Source organism: Cibotium barometz, chromosome 47 (genome assembly GCF_041138505.1).
Source record: "Cibotium barometz isolate CiBa-2024 chromosome 47, ASM4113850v1, whole genome shotgun sequence".
Classification (NCBI taxonomy): domain Eukaryota; kingdom Viridiplantae; phylum Streptophyta; class Polypodiopsida; order Cyatheales; family Cibotiaceae; genus Cibotium; species Cibotium barometz.
The window spans coordinates 1,913,176-1,930,991 of NC_141092.1; the positions used below are offsets into that span (position 1 = coordinate 1,913,176).

General features: G+C 39.8%; 1 protein-coding gene across 4 annotated transcripts; it reads right to left on the reverse strand.

Moving 5' to 3' along the window:
- Positions 1 to 14,254: 14,254 nt before the first annotated feature.
- On the reverse strand, positions 14,255 to 17,583 carry LOC147611260 (putative pentatricopeptide repeat-containing protein At3g15130). Of its 4 annotated transcripts, none has more exons than XM_086784321.1 (3): positions 17,392 to 17,583; positions 17,243 to 17,304; positions 14,255 to 17,127 (listed from the first exon to the last, which is right to left on the reverse strand). In XM_086784321.1, exons 1-3 carry the CDS (start codon positions 17,537 to 17,539, stop codon positions 14,812 to 14,814), a joined length of 2,526 nt encoding a protein of 841 aa, XP_086640447.1. In that variant the 5' UTR covers positions 17,540 to 17,583; the 3' UTR covers positions 14,255 to 14,811. The 4 variants fall into 4 exon arrangements, with proteins under 4 accessions (XP_086640447.1, XP_086640446.1, XP_086640445.1 ...); XM_086784320.1 differs by having other exon boundaries at positions 14,255 to 17,130; XM_086784319.1 differs by having other exon boundaries at positions 17,243 to 17,319.
- Between the last annotated feature and the right edge of the window lie 233 nt (positions 17,584 to 17,816).

Here is a 17,816-nt window from a genome sequence, read left to right on the forward strand (position 1 = left end):
TCTTCGGCTACTATAAACTCATACAGTGGATGCCCGATGGTGCCTCCAAACCTTTGAAGATATGATTGGAGACCACCTTCTGGACAAGCTACAAAGCTTTCCATCGATCTCCCCAATACCCCAAATTGTAGTACGACATTGTCCGCACCTACTCCCTCTTCTACCGCTACCAGCTAAGTTTTCTTGCCAATACCAAGGATGGACCTGAATTAGGGAGGGGTGTTTGTTAACCTCAATGGTTGACATTACTTAAAGAATGGTTACACTTCATGTAATTTTTTTAACTTAAAAATAGTGCTAAGTGCTTTACGTAAAAAGATATGGGATGATCGAGCTTATGACATGTTTAACGCCGGCCATGAGTAATGTAAGATTCCTCTCCCAACCTCTTTTTGATGTCTAGTATCTTCCCCTGTAATCAACCCCTCTTCAGAAATATAAAGACCTTGTTTCTAACTATTTTAGCCTAGAGAGAGAAAATATTCTAGAGAGAGAATATTCAAATTTTGAATATTTTTGGATAAAAAAATATCTCTTATAATTCAGATGAGTTCCCCTGAAACAGAAATTCAAAAAGAATTTTCCAATGTGCAATTGGAATTAATTGGAAATAGGTATAAAGAACCTTAGTCTAAGGGTCTAGATTTTCAGAAATCTTTAGACTATGGTCCAATTAAGGTTCCTATGGGCCAATAGCATCAATCCATGTGTAGGGAGTAGATAAATCCAATTTGTAAAAAGAAGATACCCAAAAATGAGTAAATGCTCACATAAGATGAAGAGTTGAAAATGTACAAGGTTTATTAGTAAAAAAATTATGAGCAATATTAAAAGTATGACATATGTAAGGAAGGGGAGTTCTTTAAAGGAGGTGCATATTTCACATAAGATGAAGAGTTGAAAATGTACAAGGTTTATTAGTAAGAAATTATGAACAATATTAAAAGTATGACATATGTAAGGAAGGGGAGTTCTTTAAAGGAGGTGCATATTTCACATAAGATGAAGAGTTGAAAATGTACAAGGTTTATTAGTAAAAAAATTATGAGCAATATTAAAAGTATGACATATGTAAGGAAGGGGAGTTCTTTAAAGGAGGTGCATATTTCACATAAGATGAAGAGTTGAAAATGTACAAGGTTTATTAGTAAAAAACTATGAGCAATATTAAAAATATGACATATGTAAGGAAGGGGAGTTCTTTAAAGGAGGTGCATATTTCACATGCTTGAATGAGTTATAAACTCATAAAAATTGAGATATTTTATCTCTCCTCTCTCCTCATTCAAGTCTAGTTCCAAAAAATTAGCTTAACTAACCTAAAAATGGTCAAAAATTGACCAAACTGATTTGGAAAATTCTAGAATCAGTTTGTTTGGTTAGGAGCTCAATTTTTTCTATAAATAGAAGCCTCCCCCTTGTTGAAAAATAGATAGTGTTTATGCATCGTTACTCTACTCCACCTAAGCCAAGAACTGTGAATTCATTTAATAATTCACTAGTTTTTGGAGCTTCCCTCTTTCTTCAATCCCCATTAGTGGCTCCATCAACATACTTAACCAATTGATTGGTTGGGGGCCTCTACCGTGAACAAAGAATCAAGAATTTGTAAGAAATGGTCATACTCATGACCCATTCTCAATCCAAAAGAAGCTTTTCATAAAGCTTTTCCTTAATCCAAGATTAAGCTATGCTTGAGGCCAAATTAATGGTTTTTTTTTTCTATGCTTTTAGTTTATGCATATTGATGATTCAATCCATTATGGATTAATGATCCAATTAGAGATCATTTTAATTATTTTCTTAATGATAAGCTTTATCCCGTAGAAAAATTGAGATTTATCAGTCATAGCAGCGGAGCTATGGCAAAATTTTTATAAAAATTATGCATAAAATAATTTCATTCAAAGCATAAAAAGAGGACTTCCTACCATATTCTAGGAATTATCATCCTAGACTAATTGAAAGAATTTCATTATAATCATGGAGAAATTGAATTTCTATATTATGCATAAAGAATAAGTTTTTATATCAAAAGTGTTACTTTTATCATTTTTATTTACATGCATAGAAGTATGCATAATGGATAAATTTTTATATCAAAAGTGTTACTTTTATCATTCTTATTTTCATGCATAGAAGTATGCATAATGGATAAATTTTTATATCAAAAGTGTTACTTTTAGCATAATTGAATTTCATGCATAGAGGTATGCATAAGAGATGAATATTTTATTATAAAAGTGTTACTTTTACAATAATTAAAATTCATGCATAGAGGTATGCATAAGAGATGAATATTTTATTATAAAAGTGTTACTTTTAGCATAATTGAATTTCATGCATAGAGGTATGCATAAGAGATGATTATTTTATTATAAAAGTGTTACTTTTAGCATAATTAAATTTCATGCATAGAAGTATGCATAAAAGATATGGGAAGTGATAAGATATGATAAGATGCATATAAGATGAGTTAAGATGTGATAAGATGTGTATGGGATGAGATAAGAAGTGTATGAGATGAGATAAGATGTATATGGGTTGTGATAGGGTGAGAATGGATGTGATATACAAGATTAGATATGAAGGCATATGGGGTTATATGAATGGGAATGTGAAAATGGATGTATGTATGTGGATGTGTGGATGTGGAGATGGGAGTGTGGATGTATGCATGTGAAAATGGATGTATGCATGAAGATGTATATGCATAGATGTGAATGTGGATGTAGACGTGGTTGTATAGAAGTGAATGTGGAATGTGGATATGGATGTATGTATGTATGTGGATGTAGATGTGGATGTATAGATGTGAATGGGAATATAGATGTGGATATAGATGTGAATGTGAATGTAGATGTGGATGTATGTGAATGTGGATGTAGATGTGGTTGTATAGATGTGAACCTGGAACGTGGATGTGGATGTATGTATGTATGTGGATGTAGATGTGTATGTATAGATGTGAATGGGAATGTGGATGTGGATATATGTGAATGTGGATGTAGATGTGGATGTATAGATGTGAATGTGGAATGTGGATGTGGATGTATGTATGTATATGGATGTAGATGTGGATGTATAGATGTGAATGTGGAATGTGGATGTGGATGTATGTATGTATGTGGATGTAGATGTGGATGTATAGATGTGAATGGGAATGTGGATGTGGATGTATGTATGTATGTGGATATGGATGTATGAATGAGGACGTGATAGTGGATGTATGCATGAGGATGTGGATGTATGAATGAGGACGTGATAGTGGATGTATGCATGTGGATGTAGATGTGGATGTATAGAGGTGAATGGGAATGTGGATGTGGATGTATGTCTGTATGTGGATATGGATGTATGAATGAGGACGTGATAGTGGATGTATGCATGTGGATGTGGATGTATGAATGAGGACGTGATAGTGGATGTATGCATGTGGATGTGGATGTATGGATGTGGATATGGATGTGTATGTATGAATGTGGATATGGGATGTGGATGTATAAATGAGGATGTGAAAATGGAGGTAAGCATGTAGATGTGGATGTATGGATGTGAATGTGGATGTGGATGTGGATGTATGGATGTGAATATATGATATGTGATGTGAAGGAATATGAAGTGAAGAGATGGAAAATGATGTGATTGGATGAGTACACATATAAATGGAATGAGGAATAAGTAATGTGGATTATATGAGGGATAATGTGGAAAAATTAGAGTTAATATAGAAATTGTATTTGTAAACTGTTTGTAAATGCTGTTTGTAAATGGCTGTTTTATGTCAAGAATGCTGGGAAAGCATTTTGACCGTCTTGTGATTAAGGTCGTGGAGACCTAACTGATAAAGTTGCAACTGCTGACAGAGAGTCAATGGAGGACGTCTCACGTAGCAAGGTCGGCCGAGGTCTTGACCAGCCTCGGTTCGATTAAAATGGTGAGCTTCCGGTACGGTGGATGAGGGACCAAGGAAGCGGCCTATGAGTGAAGCGCTAGGTCACCCGAAGGATCCTAGAGGGTGCTGACCATACGGTGCTCGGGCTCTGGGTCGCCTAGGATACCCACGCGTGCGTCGAGGAAGATATTGGAACAAGGAGTAAGAGTTGTTTTGTGAAACCGGGCATGGATCTGGTTGATTGACCTTGCTGGTCTTCAATGGATGAGTCCATGGCTCTTTATATGGATCTGTTGGTTGATCTTGCTGATCTTCAACGAGAGTCCATCTTGATTTTTATAAGTGATTATATTGCCGAGTATTATGGGCTAGGAACTATTGAAAAGGCCCCTGTGTGGACAGGTGGTGAGCGTTCTAGTTGCCAATGATGCCATAGATATTCTGATGAAGGAATGATGGAAAATTATGAATCAACTGGATAAATTGGAAGATTGTGATCAGTGGTACTATGGTTTCATTAAAGGATTGTTTTAAAGTTAGCTGATGCTAAGAAAAAGGCAATTTTCATATTGGGTGTGTAAGTGGTGTGGCTAGTTTTATGTTTGCATGAACTTCCGGCTAGGGGGCCTTGGAACTCTTTTCCTTGGTACCCGGGACAAAACCTAACCAAATTCCAAATTGGATCCCATCACTACAGTGGTTGGGCGGTTGGCTAACCCATGGGATCGGATGGGGTTAGGCTGGACTGATGGATCCGTAAATCGAGATTTAATTTCTATTATAACGATAGATGAAGTAAATCCCGGATAGAAATTGTTCTATGGATAGGAATCGACGGCTGTGCCTCTTGATGGGAAAAAAAGCGTTGATCCCAATGATCCAAGTGCAAGTTTCTTCCTTGATTTGACCAAGTACCGTTAAAGGTGCAGTCAGATCAGTTGATCTGTAATGATCTTGACTGCGTTAGAGTAAAGAGTTATCCTGGTGGAATCGCCCATGCTTTCCGGGTAAGGGAAGTTTTTTCGGGTTCGGTTTTGGAAAAACCGACGGATTAGTCTCTTGTCCGGATATCCGTGGACGAGGCCCCGAGTGTGGGTCCCTGCCCTGCGCATGAAGTGCTACTTCCGCTGCTAGTACCCCGAATCTGTTGCACGGTGGGAACAGGGATCTCACAAGTAACAAACCGTAGGTTTACATAGAGCTAGAGACCCAATTTTTGGCACCCAATTGTTAAATGGGTGGCCGACCATTTTAAAAAGAGAGCTCATGTATATAAGTGACTTATGAAATATGGAAAGGATACAATCCTATTATCGCAATTGTGTCTTCTTCTTCTTCCCTCTTGCTCTCTTGTGGCTATTGTGGTCAACGTATGTTGCTGCATGCTTGCTTGATTGATTATATGTATGTGTGCTTGTAGGTGATGCTTCCTTTCTTCCATCTTCTTTTTCTTGGTCTTTCTCTCTCTCTTTCCTCACTCCTGCACACATCAAGGCATTGAGATAGGAGTTGAGATCTCCATAGCTCCCTAGCTAGCTTAAGGAAAGCTCCACTTGAGTGATGCAAGTGGTGATGTAGTGAGCCCCTAGTGGCTTCACATCAAGGAGTTAACCCATTTACGGTTGGCTAAGTGCATGTTCCCAAACCTACCCTTGCATCTTCTCTCTTCTCTTCTTTCTCTCTCATGTAAGGAGAACGCTAATTTACGTGAAGAAAGCTGAATACAAAGCAACATTCACTGTGACAATTAAATGTGTATGGTTGAGAAGATTGATGGAGGATCTATGTGTCTCAAATAGACACACTCCAATTCTCATTGCCAGCAGTCAAAGTGCAATGGAAATAGCTAAGAATCCTATCTTTCATGCTAGGACCAAGTACATTATCATGTGAAAAGTTTGAGGCCTTCCAAAAAGTTTTGGGCCTCATCCCTTTCAGAGACTACTCTAAAATCTCTTTAAGCCTCACATTTAAACTTTAGGGAGATTTGTTAGATATTTATGGTAGTACTATAGTGAGACCATGTATTGATGCCTGTTGAGAAAACGTGGTGCTCATGATAGATCAAGTGTGTGGAGAAGAGGGACTCACAAAATACAAGAAAAATATCTTGCTGATTAAGTTGTTTATGAATACAACTAGGCCTTGCTCCATACAAAATGCCTCCTAGCTTTACCTTTAAATAGGTGAGCTAGTGGACCTTAAGTCCCTTCACACACACACCCTTCTCTTCCCCTTCTACTACATAACCTTAGTCTTTTAATACCCTCCCTCAATACCAACTATGAAAGAATTGGAATAGGTGGTATTGGACATAGGTTGCCTTTATAACATTAGGCGTACAAGGATGTCATGGTGGTGTGGTTATCTAGGATTTACAACCATGTTCCTAGAGCCTTAGAGGCTAATACAATGATACCATCTAAGTCTTTATTTGATGTCGATGAAGATGTACACCTTAATGTTGGTGCACCCCACTCTTTGTGCTTGCTTGACCTCTTGTAGTTGACATGTTTTAGACATACATGTTTAGACATACATGCCATTGCTTCCACATGCTTTCCACCTTGACCATTCTCACGCAATGATGATAAAAAGCTTCAATTTCACCCTCTCCAACAGTCAATGGCTATAGAAACTCCAAGTCCACAAATTCGTTTTTGTGAAAACCCATGGTTTTGAAGCTTGCAAAATACAAGCTCACAAGCTTTTAAGCTTAAAAAAGCCCCTAAAATTTATTATTTTTAGTTTTTTTTTCCAAATCGCATGCTGAAAATTTTGTAGCTTCCCTGAGAGTTTCAAAATTTTATCCATATTTTTTAGAAATTTTCTAACCTTATTATATATTTTTTGCAAATCACTTTACCCCAAAATATTGAATAACCCCAAAAAATCCCCAACAAAATTCTCAACTTCTCCATCAGTTTTAAGCTTAGTTTGTATGCAAAGTTGTTTACAAGGCTCATAAGTAGTGTTCCTGTGAGTGTGCCGACCTCTGCATTATTAATTCTAGCATCCAATGAACCCTTATGTTATCCTCTACAACATCTACAAATCTTTATTTGTGTTGGTCAAACAACACACTTAGTCTTGGTGGTATTATTTCTCTTCTTTGGCTTATACAAGGCAAGGTGAGCCTCTACCTATATTCAGCACACGGTGCGTTATTTTGATCAACCTAATCGTCGTGATTTGCATTGTGTAAATAAGGTAATAAATCTCCAATTTCATCAACAAAATTCACAATGAATCCTTCTTCAAGTGATGATAATTTGCATATTGACAACACTTATGGCTTCACCAACTCCTCACTTCTTGAGTCGATACTCGATCAAAATCTTTCTTTAGTCCAAGCTCAATTGGAAGAAGAACAACAACGATGCATGCATGCGAAATCCTTATTGGAGCATGAGAAGTGCACTCGGGCGGCCTAGGATTCTCAAGAGGATGACCTTATCACCAAAATTCGCAAAGTAGCTTTTGATGTTCAACACACACATAAGGAATCTAAGGTTTGATGGGGTGAAAAGGATGGCTGCTCTATTCTTTCATGGTTAAGCCAGTTTGATGATTATTTTGCGAACGACACTTTCCTAGAAAAGGATAAGATCAAATATGGATAAGGCATGTTTATGATGGAATGTATTGCATCATGCTGCCGACAAACCAATCATTTGGGCTGATTTCTAAGACAAAGTCAAAGAGTGTTTTTCGCCACCCTAGTTTCATCTACAAGCATATCATGAAAATTTTCTTGGAATGATCGTGAGAGTGTATCTTAGTATACAAAGCATTTTTGGTAGACTTTACATCTTCGCATGCTTGAGGATGTCCCTGATGATACTTTGCAACAAAAATATGAAGATGGTATCAAAGAAGGTATACAAGCAAGGTGAATATGCTCAAACCTACTTCTCTCTATGAAGTTATTTCTCTAGCTCACGACATAGAGAAAAAGCTTTGCTCCATCGGCAAATTTGTTCGGCGTATGCAAGGCCCTCTCCCATACAATCGACAATCATCTTTTTTGCTAATACTCATCCATTCAGGCGATCTTTTCAACCCACTTCTTTCGCTTCAAATCGTACTAGTAATTTTTAAAACTCAGGTGTACCCACAATTCCTCCTAAAAATGTATTTAATATGTAATTTCAAAAGCTAAATCTTGTAAATTCAAACCCCAAGCAGCCTAGTCACAATAGCACCCACAATACTTCACCAAAACCCCCTAGACTTGATGTTAATATTTGTCATCGTTGTCAAAAACTGGACCACATTACGGCTCCAAGTTACCACCTTCAAAAAAACCAACTACCGCAATCCACTATATCGAAAAAGAAGCTCGTGGGCCTATTATGACGTCACTCCAAATTGGACCGAGGTTAATCAAGAATCAACTGATTCTGTAAGATTCCTCCCCAGCCTCTCAAGATGTCCAGCATTTGTAATCAAATCCCTCTTCAGAAATATAAAAGATCTTATTTCTACCTGTTTTGGCCTAGAGAGAGAAAATATTCTAGAGAGAGATTATTCAGATTTTGAATATTTTTGGATGGAAAAATATCTCTTCTATTAAAATAAGTTCCCCCGAAACAAAAGTTCAAAAAGATTTTCAGAAGGTGCATTAGAAATCAAGTATAATTTGTTCATCAAGAGGCCTTATCCTAGGGGTCCAAATTTTCTAAAAAATTTAAAATAAGGTTTTGAGGGGCCAATCAGATTCATCCAAATGTGTGGGAGGAGATAAATAGAAGAAATAAAGAAAATCCTCCCAAAAATGAGTAAATACTCGCATAAGATGAAGAGTGGACTAAGGACCAAAGGAAATACTAAAAAAATAGATTTTTGACACCTCACAATGGGAATTACCCCCTCATGAAGGAGGCGCCTATTTCACATGTGTGGTAAAGTTTTGAATTATCAAAAATTGAGATATTTCATCTCTCCTCTCTCCTAATTCAAGTCTAGTTCCAAAAAGTAAACTAAACTGACCCAAAAATGGTCAAAAATTGACCAAACTGATCTAGAAAATTCTAGAATCAGTTTGCTTGGTTAGAAGCTCACTTTTTCCTATAAATAGAAGCCTCCCCCTTTGTTGAAGCTTAATAGTGTTTAATAATGTTTTCGCTTGTTTAATATTATGTTGAAGGAACTTCAAAAATTGAAAACTCATAAATTGAATTGAAATTTATAGATGGATACCTCGAATCTATCTGGCATTCCTGAACTCTCCCAGAGTCAGGATATGATAGCCTTTGCATTTGAGCACCTCATCAACTCAGCTACGACCCGAGTGAGCAGAGTGAGACTCGCGCGTCATTTTGAGAATCTTTACTTTCCTGATTGATGTTTTTTTTCAAGTTTTTTTTGACACGTAGCACACATGAGCCTACATCTCCATGTGGCACATGTGAGCATTTTTTTTTGGGTGATGACGTAACACCCAGTGCCTTGTGGAATGTGGGCTTATGCTGCCATGTGACATATGTAACCCTAATTTTCTTAAAAGTTTTGTGTGTGTGTGTGTGTGTGTGTGGTGTGTGCACATTAGTGCATGTGCATGTGCATGTTTTTTACATTTTATTATTTTTAATTTTATTTTGGGTTGTTTCAAGTTTTTAGTCATTCTTCCCAAGTATATGTGTATATACAATTAATAAGAAGTGCTACGTTACATATGGACAACGAGATTTTAAAGTTTTGGCTTATTATGTACCCTAACTAAGTGAAGGGGGAGAGTTGCTTGCCCATCCATGATAAAAGCCATGACTTATCACCACCTTTTCTAGCGTGTTGATTGAGCTTTGTCTTTCTAGTTCTAGCTTCTTGCGAGTTAGTGTTGCAACGTGTCACACACGGGTGTTGTGGGATCGTGGTGATCTTGTTAAGCCTTAGGTTTGCTCAGCAGTGCCACGAAAGTGTATGCGTGACACTCCTTGGGGTTTGGCACTATGGGTGGCTCTTCTCTGATGGGAATAGGGATGGGTAAGACCACTGCACATGGGAAAGGTACTACCTCTTATTGCTTTTTAGCATCCATGGCTCCTCTAGCTTATGTGAAGGTGGTATTAGCACATGAGTCAAGGTGGAACCCACTGCTTTTCATTTTTGTTTGAGCTTTAGTGTCGGAGGCATGGCTTTTGGTCGCCACTCCATATTTGGTATGGCATTTGATGGCATGGTTACAAAGGTTTGTGGTGTGGGTTTTCTTGACTTTGAAACACAAATGTAGGGTTCCCTTCATAGAAGCCTTAAGCTTCTAACATCTTGATGGGGATCTAACACGCGGCTTGAGGGTTGGGTAAAATTGTGCTCCTACTTGTTGGCAGATCTCCACTCATGGGTAGGCTATGGTGGCTGTCAAATCTTTGCTTGGGCATCATTCTTTCTTTAGCCTAGCGAGGTGCTCTTGGGTACCCATTCCTTCTTCGTGACCCATTCCTTCTTCGTGACCTCCCTAAAGGGTTGTTGAGGTTGATGTTTGGGGGGCGGTCTCTTTGTCTTTGCAACACAAATGAGGTTTTGGATCTTTATAATGGTTTAAGGGGATGGTTGATGTGATATGGCAAGAGAAGTGTTAAGTCGTGTTACATGGCAAGGTGAGTGAGTCTTGAGTGTTAGGGGTTACCTGAGGTGATGGCTTGTAAGTAGACATTAGATGTTGAGTGTTACAACTTACACGACAAGAGGAGTGTTGAGTGGTAAAAATGTTAGGGGTTGCATAAAGTGATGACTTGTAAGTGGATGTTGGATGTTGATAGGTGCGAGGTTCCCTTATCCACTAAGGGCACGGTAACCATTCCATGGGGAAGCTGGAGTATTAAAATTATTTTCCACCAATTTGCCTACACAATTAGTATTGGTTGTAGTCCATTCCCTCCAAGATCTTTACATCCTAAATCTTCACCATTAATGTGTGGTGGAAGCTTAGCCCAAAGGTCTTAATATTTACATCCTAAATACCAAAAGGTAAAGTTGCATTCTCATCATTGGCGAGCTTGAGGGTTGTTCCTACAAGTGATGGGCTTCCCCAAGTCTCTAGTAATCCTTGGTGATTATGTTGGCCCATGGAAGGCCAACTTTCACCTCTCACTGAGTCCTCCTTCACCGTATCTAGCAATGCAAAATCTGATTGGATTGGTTCCAGAGGCAAAGCTCCATAACTTTGTGTGGCTTCTTAAGAATTTGGCTATGGCCTTTGCATGCTCTAAGTTTCCTTTACTGGTTCTATGATTGACTCTTGAATGATGGAGTCAAGGATACTCTCAAATGGTTCGTACTCGACCATCTGCTTGTGAAGTGCTAGCTCTTGTTCAACTTACACCTTCGTTACAAGTGTTTGGGTTTGTTTTATTTGCTCCTTCTCCAACACAAGGTCAGGGTACTCTTTGAGTTTCTTTGGAAGGTTTATGTAGCCAATGGGTTCTCTTGTTTTTTGGACGAATTGGTTTGAGTGGGAGATCGCCCATTGTCTCTCCTTCCATGAGGGAGGTAGCTTTGGAGCTATCATCTAAAACATTTTTTATGGTCTAGATGTTGTTTCCCTTGAAAATTGATCATGCATTTCATTTTTATGTGCTCTTTGAGGTTTTCTTCTTTTGGACCTTTAGTTTCCGTCCTTTAGCCTTTTCACGGGCGACTATAGTCTTTGGGGCTAACACCTTAGGCTCTTTGGTTATTGACTTCAAGGTTGAAGCTTGATCTTTCTACTTCTTAGCTGCCTTGGATATTTCCTTGGCAACTACCCTCACCTTTTGGGCTAACACCTTAGGCTCTTTAGCTATACTGGCTTCAAGGTTGAAGCTTGAGCTTTCTGCTTTCTTATATGCATTGGATATTTCCATGGCGATTACCTCACCTTGGTATGGAACCTTGTGATAGGGTATTAAGGGGGACTATATAAATAAGACCTACTTATATGCTTAATAAGTTAAGACTTGTCATCGAAAGTGGATGATGCTCCTACCACTAGGATGATTATCACTCTATTGGGCCAATCATGAAAGCATGTTTGAATCCACACTTGTAACATGTACCTTTGTATGGAATGACATCAGGGTTTGGCACTGGATTTGGGAATAGAGTTAGGACACTTGGTACGATGACTCAATGAGGACACTTAGCAACACGGTACAGGCCCTTACAATGGAAACATTGAAGAGATAGCCTACTTGACATGGAATTAAAGTCTCTCGCCCCACTATAGCTTTGAATAAGGAAGAATAGTTAATGGACGGGAGTTGCTCTAAGTTTCACATGAATCATATTGCTCTTATGACTCATAGCTCTCTGTTCTTGACTCTCTATGGAGTCCCATTGCACAAATCTATAACCTCAAGCAAGAGGAGGATGAAACAATGTGGGACTACATTTCTAGAACCAAGTATCTCCACATGAGAAGTAGCCCCTTGCCACCGCGAGAGATTAGATGACTTATCAGTCACATCGATCGATTTATGATCCGTCTCAAGAGCAAGAGGCGTCATGACCATCTCTACAGGTCTAGACACTACATCTTCCATGAATCTTACCCTACGAGACAATAGACCTAGTAGACAATCCGCAAAGACAAAGATGTAGAAGTCGTCCATCTGAACCAAGAAATAAGAGACACATCATCCAAATTCTCATTGGCCAAGGGTGTCCAACTAGCATGAACTAGGGTCCTAGTCTAGGACATGAGCATGCACAAGTTGGCAGAAAATCTACTCAATCGTTTAGACCAAAAGGCTAGCCCCAATGGCAATCCCAGTTCCTTAAGTGGGATACCCACATTTATTTCCATGGAGAGATATGGTTTGGTGAGAAATTTACCCCGCCAAAACCATAAGAGCACGGAGTGTCTGATGCTAAGGCCTACATAGCAATAATTTTGTGCTCATTGCGAGTATCATGAGAACCACAATAATACAACCCATTGTTGGTACCAGAGAAACTCGGCACCATAACCTATGCTCTCGATGCCAAAGTATCCACTAGCCCTATTGTCCATACTTCTCAATCGAGGCATAATCAAGTGTCCATTTATCAAAACCCTTTACCAAGAGGTATGCACAAATCGTCTCACTACTAATGCAATACCCACCTCTGGTACCATCCCTACTACCAGTTTCTCATGGAACTGCATTTATACACACAGCAGTACTATGTGACTCTGTGTATATGTATAGTTCCACACTTTGGTTTGAGGTAGTCCCGAACATTGGCTTTTTACCCTTCCCCGCGTTCCCTATTCCTCGTCTGAAAAGAGAAGAACCAGAACTTGGTTCCGTATTGAAGAAGGTTTTACTAAGCTCATGTGGAAATTGAGACTCATGCTCTTACACTGTTGTGTGTATGCTTGTAATTATGTGTTTTGAGGACTCATCTCTAATGCTATATCAAAAGAGACATATCTTGATTGCCGTTAATTGCGATTGTTGGGCTACACAGAGTCAGCTTGTGATAAACCTAGCTCATGGATCGACACCAAATGTTGGCGTCCTACATGGTTTAACCACCTCCTAAGGAAGCAAACCTTGATATTCTTGGTCCTACTTTTGCTCCTTCACTAGAGCTTCGCCCAAAGATAGAACAGTTTAGTGGCCTTTTCATGAAGTTTATGTTGTTGGTTATACAACCATTTAGTGAATCTAAGACTAGAGGATCGTGGTGGCTCTTGTTTCCCAGTGTTCTGTTGTCCTCTGCTCATGTTTGCGTTAATTGGCTCATTTCCTCCCAAAGCTCCTCAATGAAGATGAATCCGAAGGAGTTTGTCTTCTTAACATAAAAGAACTTTATTAAGTGCTAATTATTTACTAGGACCGAAGATTGAGTGGATTTAAGGAAGTGTGATTTGATACACTATAGTTAACTATATTGCCATTTCCAACTATTAGTCCAAATAAGGTTTACATTAAAGGTTTCACTCTAGTGAAATGTTCTCTAGAACTTGCTAACGCATGTTTGAAACTAATTTCAAACACATTTATTCTACTTAAGCTACAAAAATACGTTGTTTTTTTAGATTTTTTTTTAAATTTTAATTTTTTTCCTAGACTTACGTCTCCAAGTTCATGTGTTGAACCACGTGTATTGACTTACGCTTGCTGATGACTCATGTCTATAATAATGACACATATACAAGTGACTAGTTTTCACACTAGGGCGACAAAACTTTAAAAAGTCTTATGTATGCACATGAGATCATTAGACTTTTCGTATTTGACATTGAGCACAAAGTACGGCTGCTATATATATTCCAGAGCTCTAATACGAAAGATAAGTGTACGTTCGAGCGAGTAACATGGCAAAGCGCCTTACGATAGGTCAGTCCGGTGAAACCATGTTAACAAAAGATAAGTGCATGTTCAAGCGGATAAGATAGGAAAGCTTCTTATGGTAGGACGGGCAGATGAAACCATGTTAACTTACAAAGTGGTTAACAAATAGGAACCAAGCATGGTTTTATTGTCTTGCCTCATTGGCCTTGATTGCATGAGCGCTTGGCAACAATCCCCCCTCCCCCCCGGGTTCTCTTTATTTGCGCCTTTTGTTTGGCCAACAAGGCCTCCGTGTGAATCGTTCCTCGAGTACAATTCAAGGTTGCATAGATCACTCCTCTATAAACCATCATGTTGGTGGGGAAGATCTACCATTGTGAGTACATTTTTAAAATAGTGTCTTGAAGATCTATGTTTGCTATCAATCGCCATCCAAGATGGAGAAATGATTGTGGAGGAGTTGGGTTACACAAAAGTTCCAATCACCCCCTACAATCAGGCACCTCCCAACATTCACCATGAAGATATCACTAAATAAGATGGTTAATTATTGTTCCTCATCTTCCATTCACATGAATTCATGTGAAATGCAGGCTAAGCACAAAATAAGCAATTTGTGACACAGATTTGAATCTGCCATTTCTATTGCCATCATTAGTCCTCACAGCAGCATTTTCCTTCTCTGAAAGCATGTACCCGGCATGCATCTCTACAAGAAACAGCTCGCAATTCCACTGTCGATATTACTGCCATAGCCAGATGACAGTCATCACAAACCCGGAGATTTTTTACAACATGTAAAGGCGTCCTTTCAGGTGTATTAATAAGACCGTAGGCAAGAGCAAGCACTTCACTGTGCCCACAAATCCCATCTTCCTGGGCATTGTTACATATGTCCCGCAGCACATGGTCAAAGCCTTGCAAAAACCTTTCCTCCTTTAATTTGGCATATACATGTCCTAGCTTTGCATACATTATGTTAAATTGAGGATGTCTTGCATCTCCCACGACAAATGTATGCACGAATCCACCAATCTCAATCCAGCTCTTTGTGTGTTCCTTCCCTGCTCCCATGTTCACCCTCATTGCCTCAATCTTCTTTGCCTCCTCCCACATATTTGCATCTACGTAAATATTAAACATTGAGTTGAATGCAGCAGCATGTTTTTCATCCAACCTCAAGGCAGATTCAAAGGCCTTCCTGCCAATCTCTACATTACCCCACTTTCGACAAGCAGCCAACAAGGTAGTCCATGCCACAAGATCGGGCGCGAAAGGCATACTGCGCAACATTGTTAGAGCCTCTTTGAGTTGCCCTGCACGACCGAGGAGATCCACCATGCAATTATAATGCTTGATGGTTGGAGCAATGCCATGCTCCTTGCTTAACGCATCAAAATATAGCTGGCCCTTATCCACAAAACCCGCATGACTGCAGGCAGTGAGGGCACTGAGGAAAGTGATCTGATCTGGCTGTATGCCTTCGTCCCTCATCCTATCAAACAACTGGAAAACAAGTTCACTCTCTCCTTGACGAGTGTATCCTGTGATTAATGCATTCCACCCCACAAGATCCCTTGTGGACATTACATCAAAAACTAGTTGAGCATCGACCATGCTCCCACACTTAGCATACATGTCAATAAGAGCCGTTGCCGTGATTATTTCCAAAGTCCCAAAACGAGCTACTGCATGGATTTGTGCATGAATTCTTCTTCCAGTTTCTTTATCTGATGTGTTCCCACATGCTTTCAAGATGCTTGCAAAGGTCACACTGTTTGGTGGTAAACCTTGCTCTTGCATCCGTTGATAGGACATTAAAGCCTTCTCATTCTCTCCTCGCTCAGCAGACCCCGCAATCAATGCAGTCCAGGATACTACATCTTGAATCGAGAGGTCATCGAACACATCCTGAGCTTCTGCAAGTAAGCTACACTTAACATACATGTCCACCAAAACATTGCCAATAAAAGGATCTCCTTCAAATCCCTCTTTGGCTAGCTGAGCATGTATTTCTTGACCCCTATCTCTGGCACCTATGCTGCCACAGGCTTTTAAGCTGCAAACAAATGCGATCGCATCGGGAAAGATACCCGCTGCTTGCATCTGCTCAAAACATTTCAATGCCTCCTTGCAATGTCCCTTTTCTACATGCCCAGATATTAATGCAGTCCATGAGACTGCATCTTGAACTGAAAGCTTCTCAAACACATCTTGTGCTTCTGCAAGTGACCCACATTTGGCATACAAATCCACTAAAGTATTTCCAATAAAATAATCTAACTCCAATCCCACTTTGACAATCTCCAAAAGTACTTGTTGGCCTCTTTCCACACATTTCAGCCTGGCACAAGCTTTCAATAGTGCAACAAAAGTAAACTTGCTAGCCTCTACATGATCTTCCTGCATTTTCTGAAACAGGTAGAAAGCATTCTCTGGTTCCCCACACTCAGTATATCCTCGTATAAGATAAGTCCAAGAATACTCTGTCCGAGTGTCCAACTTGTGGAAAACCTGCTGAGCAAAGGACATGCTTCCATATTCCACGAGTGTCGCAACGATGTAGTTTCCAAGCTCCGTGAGACATTCCAGCCCATTTCCGCAGATATGCATAAGGACATGCTTGGCATGCCTCAAATGCTTCTTTTTTCTGCACTTCTGCAAGATGCAGATGAAATTCTCCAATGAGGGCATCTCCACAGCATGTTCCAAAGAAAGGAGTGCCTCCTCTATGCTCAACGACTCCCAACTGTCCATATCCAGCATCTGTTGCGCCTTAGATGCATCGTGTGGCTGCTCATACACCACTTCCATCGGTGGGGTGTGTGGAAACACATGATGACCACGTGCTTTGCCCGTGTTCATCCCATGGTCCCCCTTCTCAAGTATGGATTTATCCCAACAAGGATCCTCTACAAGCAGAGGCTGCTTGACCATTTTTGGCTTGGAATCTGAAACCATAGAGTTTGTCTGCTGAAACCCACCACAGAGGGTTTTCATCAGGCTAACGAGCTCACAACCACCATCTTCAATCATTGTCTAATCTTTTCCATCTTGCTCCACACTCATTTGGGGGCGCACTTACTTTGTTGTTTCTGTCGTCCCATCGCTGGAAAAGATTCTTGAAGTAGTCCTCCCATGGGCGATCTGTGGCCATTCCATCTGAAAATTATCAAAATTAGAAGAGAATTAAATGCCTTTGTATCATTAAGAAGAGATTGTGATGAGTTCGACCTGAGGTTGAGCTTCTGGGAGGGCCGGTTGAAGGGTCAGGAGGCCAGGGCTTAAGGGTCACCGGACTCCCATCCTGTCGAATTAATGCGGCAGTGTAGCCATGGCAGCTTGGCAATGGTGATGGAGGCAGCACGAGCGGAATCGTCATGGCTTCTCAACGGGCTTCGAGAATGTCTCTCCTTCCAACCAAAATCAAATATCACCAGATAAAGTGAGAGTTCACACTTGCGTCCGGTTTTATGTCCGAGTGCATTTTTGAGTAGTTCCTCAACTTCCTTGTTCTCAGTGGCGATTGAGCAACATGATGCAATTGATGATCTAAAGTGTGTTCCATTGAGGATTTTAGCCCACAATGGAAATCAGTGATTCTTAATCGCTTACCTTGTACCTTTACTCTAGTGCTTAGCAGAGACTGTGGAGTTATC